General features: G+C 37.0%; 2 protein-coding genes across 2 annotated transcripts; one reads left to right on the plus strand and one right to left on the minus strand.

Annotated features, from left to right (window-relative positions):
- Positions 1-807: 807 nt before the first annotated feature.
- On the plus strand, positions 808-3354 carry LOC116434990 (chitinase domain-containing protein 1). The gene is made up of 8 exons (XM_031994023.2): positions 808-965; positions 1051-1344; positions 1423-1569; positions 1757-1937; positions 2012-2121; positions 2195-2349; positions 2433-2762; positions 2862-3354. The coding sequence occupies exons 2-8, from the start codon at positions 1228-1230 to the stop codon at positions 3001-3003; spliced, it is 1182 nt and encodes a 393-aa protein (XP_031849883.1). The 5' UTR covers positions 808-965; positions 1051-1227; the 3' UTR covers positions 3004-3354.
- Positions 3154-6354, minus strand: LOC116434991 (estradiol 17-beta-dehydrogenase 11). Its single transcript, XM_031994024.2, has 8 exons — positions 6202-6354; positions 4458-4703; positions 4267-4391; positions 4042-4152; positions 3811-3972; positions 3563-3645; positions 3383-3499; positions 3154-3304 (listed from the first exon to the last, which is right to left on the minus strand). Exons 2-8 carry the CDS (start codon positions 4693-4695, stop codon positions 3154-3156), a joined length of 987 nt encoding a protein of 328 aa, XP_031849884.1. The 5' UTR covers positions 4696-4703; positions 6202-6354.
- Positions 6355-11849: the final 5495 nt, after the last annotated feature.

Genomic DNA, 11849 nt, shown 5'->3' on the forward strand with positions numbered 1-11849 from the left:
TCACCTGACGGCGAAACGCGCAACTGTTTCGATCGACAAGTTACCAAGCTATGAAACAGAGAATAATTGTTAGAAGAATTGTAATTTATTGAACAAATTGGTGAATAAACGGGTGAAAAACAAAGTGGAGTTAGAATATTAATCGTAAGTTTTCTGTCCAACCAAAAGTGATGTGAAATTTATAAAATTTTTATTTAACAGTCGACACGAATAATTCTTGCCGTTCTGTGAGTACCAAATAATGCATGTTACAGCAAGAATCATCTGTTCCCGAGAAATTGCGCTTTCAACTAATAGCGACGTCCGTGGCAAAATTTTCAAACTGGTAGATAAATGTTACTGATATGGAAGTTCACGCGAAGAGACTAGTAGCGACATCTGTGGGAAAACGTTCACACTGGTAGATAAATGTTACCGATGTGGTAAGTCACGCATAACAGAACAACGATTAACAAAAATTCAAGCTCAGTTGAACAGAAAGGAGAGTAATTTCAATATTGTTCATTTGTAATTACTGACATAATGTAGAACATTTAATTTCAATATGTTCATTTGTAATTACGGACACAATGTGGATCAATTAATTTAAATCTGTTCGTTTGTAATTATGGACACAATGTAGAACAATTAATTTCAATGTTGTTTATTTGTAATTATTGACACAATATAGAATAATTAAATGAACGTTTAAGAAGACACTTGAGTTGAGGGGGTGCATTTAATGTGTGCATGTGTGTATGCAGTATGCGTGAGAACGAATCCCAGGGTCGGTGGGCTAAAAGCATGTGTGCATGCAGCTTTAAGGGGCTAGTTGATCAGAGTACATAATATACTTCAGCAGTTGGTCGTTCGATTTAGGTAGAGGCCGCTAGTGTATCTGGGCATTTTTTAAGGTTTAGTATTTTAGAACAATAGACAGAAAGATACATTGTATGTACAGTTTGTACATAACTTAAGTCTGTGAGGTTTGTATGTTGGTTTACCATGTTTACTACTTGGTCAACTTTGATCATTTTGCTTGATGTAGTTGTCCTATTCACCATTTTTTAGGCGTAGAGGGCAGAGCAAAACCTCTGTTTTTTTACACAGTCGGTAATTCAGAACATGTGATACTGAGCCCCATAAGCTTGCAGTATCTATCCTATACCTCATCTGTGATGGTACTTTACCCACGTATGTGATTTGATAATGTTTTTAATTAGTTGATATTAAAGATAAATAATTAATATGAACATTTTTATATTAACTATCAGCTTGTTGTTGCTTGTTCAATTTTCGGAATGTACACTATCGCCGCCAAAGGGAAAAGCTAATAAAAAAGGCAAAGGAAAGATTGACAGTAAGGTAAAGGAAATTAAATTACAAAAATATGTTATGTATCAATTGTTCATGATTTTATTTAATTTAAAATTGTATTTGTAGAAAGGTCCAGGCGATCAAGATGTTTTTAGTCGATCATTAGTAGTGAAGAATCCTAAACCCCATGATATTATTCGAGAATCTGGAACTTATTTTTCCAATACAACTAACAGGCGATTTAAAGGAGAGGTTTTAGGATATATCACACCGGTATGTTTATTTATTTACAAATGAAATTACTTATAAGAGTGGTTGAACATTTGTCTTGAAATAAGTACATTAGTATTCATTAATGCTACTGATTTACAGATACTATTGCTAATATTTTTGTTCTACTTTATTAAATCTACAGAGTATGCAGAACATAATTTGTTAAGTTAATATCTACTTTTTTTAGTGGAATAACAATGGACTTGAAATTTCTAAAACATTTCATGGAAAGTTTACAATGGTATCGCCTGTCTGGTTGGCATTTCCAGAAGGCAATGCTTTTTCATATAAATTATCGACGCATGATATCCAAAAGAAATGGTTGAAAGAAATGAGAGCAGCTAATAATGAAGACCACCACGTGAAAAGTATATAAAGTTAAAATTATGATTATATAATCTATTTGTTGAATATCTTTAGAACTATATAAATGCCCTTTTAGTCTTGCCAAGAGTGCTATTTGAACATTGGTCGGTTAAGGATATTATTGGATTATACAGTGACACTCGCAAACAAATTGAGCTAATTTCTGCTTTTATCGATACTGCAGAGGTGATTATAGAAAAATATATAATGAAATAAATATTTTGAGAATTATTATAAAAACTATATTATTTTGATTCAGGCTTTTCACTTTGATGGATATGTTTTGGAAATGTGGAACCAATTTGTCCTGACAGGTGTAGAAGCTCAAATTGTAGTGTCACTAATTCAAACAATTTCTCAAAAGCTCAAGGAAAACAACTTAAATACAATTTTAGCTGTACCTCCATCAAGAGGGTGAGTTTTATTTTGTTATTTTTTGTTCTATTCTGCACTGATGGATCAGTGCAAATAAAGTTACATGTTCTCCAACCTTCCAGTCCAAAGGTTCAGTTGTTCAACAAAGATCAATTTGATCAGTTGTCTCCATATGTTCAAGCCTTCTCATTAATGACTTATGATTATTCGAGCATTCAGCGACCAGGACCTAATAGCCCTATTGATTGGGCAAGAGAATGCGTGGAATTGTTAGTACCTGAAAAGGGTCCTAAACGAGCCCAAATATTGTTAGGACTTAATTTTTATGGATACAATTATACTCCTGAAGGCGGGGGCGCCATATTAGGTTCAGATTATCTGAGACTTCTTGAATCTTCTAAAGGAAAAATTCAGTGGGATGACAACAGCAAAGAACACTTTTTTGAAGCAAAGTAAGACTCAGCTTCTTTCATTCCAAATTAAAATCAGGAGTATACAAAATTTACACCTTAGGCAAAGCTACTTTGGTTGAAATATGGGGTCTATTTCAGGTCATCAGGGGGCAGTGGAATTATCTTTTATCCCACGTTATATTCTATTCTGCATCGATTGGATCTAGCTGCAGAGTTGGGTACAGGTATATCCATTTGGGAACTTGGTCAGGGATTACATTATTTTTACGATTTGTTATAAATATTTTTATACACATTAGAAATATACATAAAATTGAAAAAATACAATTACAGTTACCAAACGTTACTAAAATAGACAGTCTTAATAATAATTTAAATACCTTAATAGATAAATTCAAATATTAAACTTAAATATGTTTTTAATTGTATATTATTGTATACTTGTTTTATTAGGTATTATTATATTGTTATTGTTATTTTTTGGTATATGCTGTTCTCTTTTTTCTTTCATTGTCATCATAGATTGTGGTCCGCCAATAATATTATACATCATAGCCCAACATGACTTTGCTGGCAGTAAGCTAGCATTAAAAAGAAACTATTAATATAGTATCTTCTTCTTATAAATATAGTGAATTGTAACAATTATTGACCCTTACAATTTAAGTGGAAGTAGAAACCTGACAGCTCCCGGTATTAATACAACTGCTTGATTTACTAATATTCCTGATACAACATTTTTAGCCACAAGGTCAGGTTCTAACATTTGTGTTAATCTGTAAATTATAAATACTTGCAGAGGATCCAACAAATTTGATTTATGTTTAGATAGTAGTTACCTAGGTTTCACCCCTTCAAACATCTTGGTTTTAATGTAAGAGGGACATACTAGAGTCATGTGAATTCCATCATACCCATGAGCCTACACAGTTTTCCTTTATATATCATAAAGTTTCACATAATAATTAAGGCGATAGGTGCAAGAACTTCGTTCAATTTTAGTGACACGGAAATTAATCTTTGAGATAACTTTACTCCCTTATTGCACCTCTCGCCTCAGTTACAAATAATTTAAAAATATATTTACTTTAAGTTCGCTGTAGAGGCTCTCGTGATACCCTATAGCTGCGAATTTTGTAGCTGAGTAATCAGTGCATTTGTAAGTTCCAAGAAGTCCAGCTATACTGGCCACAGTCACGATGTGGCCATGATTGTTTTTCATCATATCCTTCATGAAAGCCTTAGTAATCTGTCGAGTGACGAATATTCATTAAATCCATTACATACATTATTGATGATCGTGTTTAAATCTACCCACCCAATAATGTGAAAGTATGTTAATCCTATAAGTACGTTCAATTTCATGATCAGGCAGGTTCAATAACGTTTTTCCACATACGTAACCGGCATTGTTTATCAGCAATGTTACCTATTGACGTTATAACGTATTTGTTTAAAAGAAATAAATAGCAAAGTGGAAGAATAGTTCACAAGCAACATTAACTAACTGTTTTACTTTAGTCTGACTATACTACTTACTTACAGAGCCTATTTCAATCTGCACGGTCTTTGCTGTTCTATACACTTCATCTCTGTTTGTAATATCACAATGGTAACCCCAACATTTACCACCCTCTTCTCTTATTTCTCGAACCGTGTCCTTCGTACCTGTAAAACCTTACATATAGAAATATTCGTAATTTTGCAATAGCATTTGAATCAATTAAAACTTGCCAATATCGTTAATGTCCCAAATGACCACATGAGCTCCGCGTTTTGCCAGCTTCTTCGCGATTAGGCTTCCGATTCCACCTGCGCCTCCGGTTATCAAAGCAATCTCACCCTTCACAGACTTTGCACGATAGTGCCGGGGAATGAATGTTAATAAAACTGCCTCCATTATGTAAATGACTGTCATCCCCGTGAACACCAACAGATCGTATATAAATTTAGCCATTTCTAGTAGCTCCATTTGTGACTCTGAACAACAAGATCGATTTCATCAAGTTGGTTATACTTGTCGTTACTCATATCTCGTGCACAGTGTTACTTAATAAGTGCCAATATTAGATTGCATAACATCAATCTGTTTACGCAATTTGCAATGGAATCGCTGGATTTTAGATATCACTGCTGGCGAAACTATAAAGTGCAACGTCTATCTATAAATTCAAATTTAAATGTTACGGCTGAAAGTTTACGGCTGAAAGTTTACGGCGGTCCAACGCAAGTAAAGCTCTTGATGGTTTAATTTACATTTAAATCTTAACGGTTCAATCGAAATTCAGATCTTAACGGTTTCATTCAAATCCGAATCTCAGCGGTTCAATTAAAATCAGCTAATTTCGTATAGAAAGTGATCCAACTTTTCAAGATGTTACACCGTCATATCTGCGCATTAAACATTCTACGTTTTCACTGATTAACATGCCTCATTTTGCGTGTTTTTCCTACCAAGCAGATTTTAGGGGAGCGGAGATCTATCCTTTTGCTTCCTTTTTCACAAAAGGAAGAAATTACTAGTATGGCAACTTTCAACGGTAGACACAAATTGCCGGCATTACGGTACACCGATAGAAGCGGTTGCACCGGTCTACGATCGGACCTCAGATTTGCGGTTGCCGGTGTTATTAACTACGGTCGATGCACCAAGATTCCTCACGCGAGTCCATCCATGGATGCATCGACTACAGAATTTATTCCATCCTCGTCCCCGGACACGTCAGATTGAATATTTATCGAGTCTTATCGTTCGCGAGGAATATTCTTCCGCGCGGACGTAGAATTGCGTGTCAAAATAAAGAAGAGAGTACCATTTTGATTAGTCGTTTCTCTCGACAGAAAAATTCTTTGCCGATGGACGCGAGTTCTTATGTATTCACACGAAAGAGAACAATTCATCCTGATTGCACTGTTTGAGACGTGCTTGAGACACATTACAGCGTGGCGTCTGAAGATAACGTTAATATTTGTTATAACAGGTGAAAGTCGTCAAATATTCAAAGACTTCTCTGAGAAACATCAGGGAACCTTTGAAACGATACTACAAATGTTATTTCATTGAAGTTACTATCGTTACAATTCAAATTTAAATTTTGCCGGTTAAATTCGTATTCAAATTATAACTGTCCGATTCAAATTCAAATAACGATTAACGGTAGTTTTCAACGATGAGATTTGAACGAAATTTCAACGATCGAACGGTAACTTTGACATTGTCCATGAATTCTTCATACTCCGGGAGCAATTTTCTTAAAACATTAGTGCCACAGTGACGTTACCGTGAAACCGTTAGGCTTTCCGGTCACCAAACCGATATCGTCGTTTCAATTACATCACTTATTAACACTGCTTGCCGTTGATTAGCCGTCGACAAGTGGAATGATTATTTCATTATAAATTCCAGATGAATTGCTTTTTGCCTCCGTTTTTTGTCTAGTTTTACATAATTGTTTAATTACTTGCAGTAATTTATTACCTCGTTAGACACTCTTCTGAACGTATTCAAATTATGTCGAGCCAGTTGTGGGTTAACAAAACAGTTCTCAGACGGTTGCGTGTCTGTTGATCGGCCGATGTTGACTGACACTGTAACCCGCGGTACGTTCGAAATGCAAGTACCGCGATGATTTGCCGCCTAAGTTCAACCTTTGTTCAGTGACGTACGAAAGGAGTTCATGGGAGGACTTTAATAATTAGTTTGTTCAATTTTTTGTGTAATTATTTCTGATTGCTTTATTCATCTTCTTGCCAACAATTTGTCGCCAATCGCTGATTTGCTGATCACTTTTTGCAATCGACAGCGATTTAGCGTTAACGTTTAATTAACGTCATTGTTAATTTTTTCTCGTGCTGTTTATTTTTGTTCTGAACAACATATTTATTCGTGACTGTAAACTTTATTTTGATCCACGAATCATCGTACAGTTTCACTTATTCTTCATTCGCGACGTCACTGGAACCCACGGTATATACATCACTGGATTTGCTATAGTGCACCATGATGCAGAGTACACGAAAGACGTACTGGAGATTCCTAATACTCTAGAAAAGACCTGTACTATTTTATGGTGAAAGTTCCTTTGCCACTCTCTTCCTATCTCCTCCGTACCTTCTCATTATTTCACATTGAACCCATGCTCCTGATAAACTGGACTAAAATTATATAGAGCATGAAACGGAGAGGAAAAGAAAGATACAAAGAATTGCATTTGTTACTTAGAAAGTCAGCTTGAGAAATCGGTTGTTCAAAATTTCGATGATTCTCCCCTGAGAACTCGTGAAACTGAGTTCCAACTTTATAACGGTTCAATTCGGATACAAGTTGCACCGGCCGAATTCAAATTCAAATTGTAACAGCCACCTTCGAATTGCATGGTTGCGTTCGAATTCAAATTGGATTGGTTGAATTCAAATGCAAATTGTATCGGTTAAAATTCAAATTCGAATGACGCCGGTTAATATTCTATTTAAATTATAACAATTAAGTTGTAGTATGAAATTCAAGTTCAAATTGTAACGGTCAAAGTCAGATTCAGAGTGTAACAGTCACATTAATGTGTAGAACATTTCAAGATTGCTGATAACATCGGCGCAACGGTTTTCATTAAATCGAATAGTTGTTTACTTTCAGTGGGCCTTATCTTACAATTCAAGTAATTAAAGAAATCACTCCTATCGGCATTGCTATATCCGTAAATCCCGGAAAATCGTGCGCGAGGTCATTGATTTGCAATCCATTGGTAACCACGCACAGCCTTCCTTTAGGTAGAAAGTTACGAGATCCAGTGAATCCTTGCGTCGCGCGTGTGCAATACAAATATGGCGTTAGACTGCTTTATCTTGCGCAACTGTAGCGGAAATTTACTCGATTACTAGTGTAATTTCCGCATATACAAAATCACTGAATATCATAATCTGCTTAGATCCTTTCTACGCGTATAATCGGAATTCGCGTTTCAATCGCAATATAGACTTGCGGTTTGTTTGGATACTCATTACGGAAATGACAGGCGCTGTTGTCATTTGAGTACTAAATTGAATACCCCGGTGTTCGAGTACCTAACAGAACATTCAACCATAGCCAGATCAATACTGCACTAAAAACATTAACCAATAAACAATAGTGTATTCGAGTATCCAATCGAATATCATGATTCCAGGTCAACTCGATGCAATACTCGAGCTATCAACCGAACGTTTACTCAAATTGTTTACCCTCCCTCCACGGAGTACTCGACTAAACGCTAATTCCCGATGAATGAATTACTCGAATGTTTTGCTGATAATTGTTACCGGCGTATATATAATCCGGCAAGACTCGATTATCTAACAAAAACTTGTCGAGTTCTACTCTTCCGAGTGGTTCAAATGTGTCGAGTATCTGGACATGTCTAGACCACATGGGACGGCAGAGGAAATTATCGTTTGTACGGTGAAAGGATGACGTTCAAGATCTAGGTCTATGACACTCTTTCTTCGCAAAGGAACAGGAGTATACTGAAACAAACGTTTTGAAGTTACTTTGTACTTGATTTCTAATTCCCGTCCTGCCGAGTTAGAAAGACTTCCTGTGCCGTGCGCCTTCTGCGTTTCCTCGTTCTTTCACAACTCCCGGTGTCCAGGATGTCAACGAAATCGGGAAGATTGCTGGTTCTCGTTCCGTTGTCGTTAGATTATGCGATGTCATTATCGTGTACCGGCCCCAGAAGAAGGACATCCGAAAAGCGACATGTCGCATCGATAAACATCGTTCAATTACATATGCATTTCGTTGCTTCACCTAATGAATCGCACCTGAATCGATGAATAAATGAAAGACAAGTAACAGCCCGAACAATAGTACACTTTACCACGGTCCTTCCAAGCCGGCAGGACTAATAAATCTCATTGTCGTTTTCGGTGTTCAAGGATCAACGTGAGTGTACCGTGAACGTGAATAGACACCTTAATGCATTTTTCAAGAATGCCGGTTGTCTGTTCCCCGAATGCTCGTGTAATTTCTTTCTTCTCTTTTATTCTTGGCGCTAATCTATTAAAAATTATGCGAACAGTGAAAGTAATCTTGTGCCATTTTCGTAAGTGTGTACATCCCGGTAAGAAAGTCTCACGAAATTCTTATCTGTGGAAGCAAGATGGCGTATCTGAGAGTGCGTCATGAGTGATAAGGGTAACGGGGAGTACGAAAAAGGAGAATAATTCACGTTAGTTCCATAAATGGAATTCGCGTGTTCGAAATTCGAAATTCTAAGCCGATCAGGCTCTCGATGCAGAAGGCTCCATCTGGCGGAAGAATGCAAATGTTTCAATTATACCGACATGGTTATGCAGTGTTTGGTCGACAACTTACGGTTTGCAAATTCAAGTACAAATTGAAATCTTAACGGTCGAATTCGAATTTAAATTTCCAACGGTCGGATAAATTGAAGTTATAGACTTATATGCGATGGTAGTGCTTACCCCCCAATTTTCGATTTTCGTAGAGTGTCATTCAATTTTTCTGTCCTAACTGGAGAGGAACGTAACAGTGACGCACGAAATTAATCAATAAACTTAGAAGATTTCGTTTTGCAATACACTCGGAGCTTTATGAAAGTCGATAGGCAAGAGAGAAGACCACCGTAGCGCAAATATTTGTACGTTTACGTATTTGCATATTTAATAACCGTCTAGTGGAGCAAAAAAGTTGTTTCGATGAGGATCATCGAGCTCTATTCTACTGAGGTTTACCTAACGCGAATTTCAACATGAATGTACACACGTACTGACAATTATTTCGTCATTTTTATTCTCTCGAATGCCTCAAACTTCGTATGAAGGTTTCGCTTGAATTACTCGTCACCGGCGGAGACGTTTCTCGCTAGAAAAACAGATCTAACAAAATTTGCTTCGAATTTAAATTCAAATTCTAACGGTCGAATTTAAATTTCAATTCCTACGGCGATTTAATGGGTTACTCGAGAAATCGTTAGAGAGGATTGATCGACGAATATTTGAATGGCAAGCAACAATCAATCGAAAGGGAAAACTTTCTAATTACAAGAATATGATTACGGGAGCCCGTCGTCTATTTTTTAGTCTTTTTCGCCTCTTGAGGACTGGTATCGGACGATCGAGGCAGTCGTCGGTCGCGATTTAAAGCTGGATCAACTGTCAGGACCTCCGAATTGTTTCAATGCTCACTTTCACTCATAGAGCTGCTCTGGAAAGCTGGCGATGCCATCGCGAGCCAGTCTTTAGCTCTACGAAGCACTCCGGTCTCGCCAGAAGTGAGATCTCTTATGTTCAAGATCACTTCTGCGAGCGGGATCTGTTCCTCGGATTCATCGAAATCTTCGAACGCAACGTTGAATTTCATTAAGGAATACATCAAGCAAATGCAATTCCTTCCTTGGAAATCAGGATAGGATTTTGAAATACGAATTCGCAACAGTTAAATGATAAATGATTAAGGTTCAAACAGAGCGGCACATCTTTCACGTGTTGGCGAGAACCCAACAGTTCCTCGAAACATATTGCAAGTGATTTCTTTACAACATTCGTAATATTCATCCGCCCATAATCCTTGCACGCTATTCCATATATCATTATCTCATGATAATGGGCTGCGCATGTACGTAGCCTTTTGAATTTTATTAGAAAACAAAATAATTCAAACGATTAACGCGTTGACGCAGGTGCTATGTGCCACCGGCGGCACACAGCTGATTTATAACATTAAAATAGATCAACGTTGATAAGTAAACTACTTCTCAAATCATTTCTTAACACTAACTACCGAGTAATTACACTGACTTCTTGGAATTTCTCTATAGAAAGTCGAAGGGCACATCTACTGAGACTTTAATTGATTTACAATTCAGTTTGCGTATCGCTAGATCAATTTTTTTCATAAATTCTCAGAGAAACATCTGTCTTTTTAATAATTGCAAAGAGGAGAAATGAGGTGTGGTTCATTATGACCTGTCTAGTAGTTTTAGTGTTAACATTTATCCACAGTTAGTAACTGAAATGAAAAATTGGACCCGTAACAAGAGAATGCCCTCCAACAGTAATTTTGCAAATGTTGTCATTATTTTTATCTATGATTGAAAACATAAACACCTGTTACGAGATAAAACCACTTTTTGTCCCGAATACTCATGGATTGCTTTGAATTGCTTCATGAAATAAAAATGGAGTAAAACATGTAGCACTCATCCTATATCCGAGATCATGAAAACCTGGGATGTAACATGGTAGAGATCGGTTGTAGCAGTTTCGCAATCATTCTGGGATAAGATAGTGCAACACGGCGGAATAAAGGACAAAATCTGTTGCAAGGTTCCCAACGTGAACAAAGTTAGAACCGGTTTCGGGGGATCTTCTTGGGTCTTGATCACTTTACGATTCACCTTAGGCGAGCTGCTGTCTTTGAACTGCGTGACTCTTTGAAGGACCCACGCGCATCGCATTCAACTCTTTTATGTAACGTTGCTAATACGATTATTCTAATATACGAGTTTATTACCTTTTTTTTTTGATTCTTAAACGCGGGATTTACAATCCGCGGCTGTAACGTTGACTCAGAACGCGCGTGCCTCGAATACATAGTCGAGTGATTTCCTTGTAGAACATACGATCAACGAACAGCTATCGAATATTCGCACGACTATGCAAAATTATGTAAGTGGATTTTCTATAATTGTTATTGCTACGCGTTGCACAGTCCTGTCATGTTAATCCACTTGCTTATGTTTAATTCAAAGTATTGTTACGACCCGATTAAGAATATCAAATAACTTCTTATCGTCTGTTTTTCCGCTTGTCGCGTAATTCTGGTCGTATAACTCTTAGCTAAAATTTATATACAACATTCGAACGATCCTTATCGATACGTATGCTGTATGGACCTCCTTGACACATTAAATTTCATCGGTCTCTTTCCCCGTAGCCCGATAGTGACGGTCAGGTCGTGCTACAGGGACGAGAATAATCCGCGAAAAGCTCGCGTCCGCCCATCAATATTCCGCTCGAGAGTCTACTCTCTCCTTCGTTCAGCTCTCGCTACACAGCGATCCGGAAAACGTGGCTAAAATCCAATTATTCAACTCTAATATTTGAGAAGGAAAATTTCCTGTCGTTTAA

The sequence above is a fragment of the Nomia melanderi genome, chromosome 4, assembly GCF_051020985.1.
Source record: "Nomia melanderi isolate GNS246 chromosome 4, iyNomMela1, whole genome shotgun sequence".
Classification (NCBI taxonomy): Eukaryota; Metazoa; Arthropoda; class Insecta; order Hymenoptera; family Halictidae; genus Nomia; species Nomia melanderi.

What these genes read in the sequence shown, in the direction of transcription:
- LOC116434990 (XM_031994023.2), top strand. Translation starts at nt 1,228, where the DNA reads ATGAACATTTTTATATTAACTATCAGCTTGTTGTTGCTTGTTCAATTT. An exon ending in TTTTAGGATATATCACACCG is followed by an intron (nt 1,570 to 1,756) that starts GTATGTTTATTT and finishes TACTTTTTTTAG; the next exon opens with TGGAATAACAATGGACTTGA. An exon ending in GAACACTTTTTTGAAGCAAA is followed by an intron (nt 2,763 to 2,861) that starts GTAAGACTCAGC and finishes GGTCTATTTCAG; the next exon opens with GTCATCAGGGGGCAGTGGAA.
- LOC116434991 (XM_031994024.2), bottom strand. Translation starts at nt 4,695, where the DNA reads ATGGAGCTACTAGAAATGGCTAAATTTATATACGATCTGTTGGTGTTC. An exon ending in TTGGGACATTAACGATATTG is followed by an intron (nt 4,392 to 4,457) that starts GCAAGTTTTAAT and finishes AAGGTTTTACAG; the next exon opens with GTACGAAGGACACGGTTCGA. An exon ending in TGCAGATTGAAATAGGCTCT is followed by an intron (nt 4,153 to 4,266) that starts GTAAGTAAGTAG and finishes TAACGTCAATAG; the next exon opens with GTAACATTGCTGATAAACAA.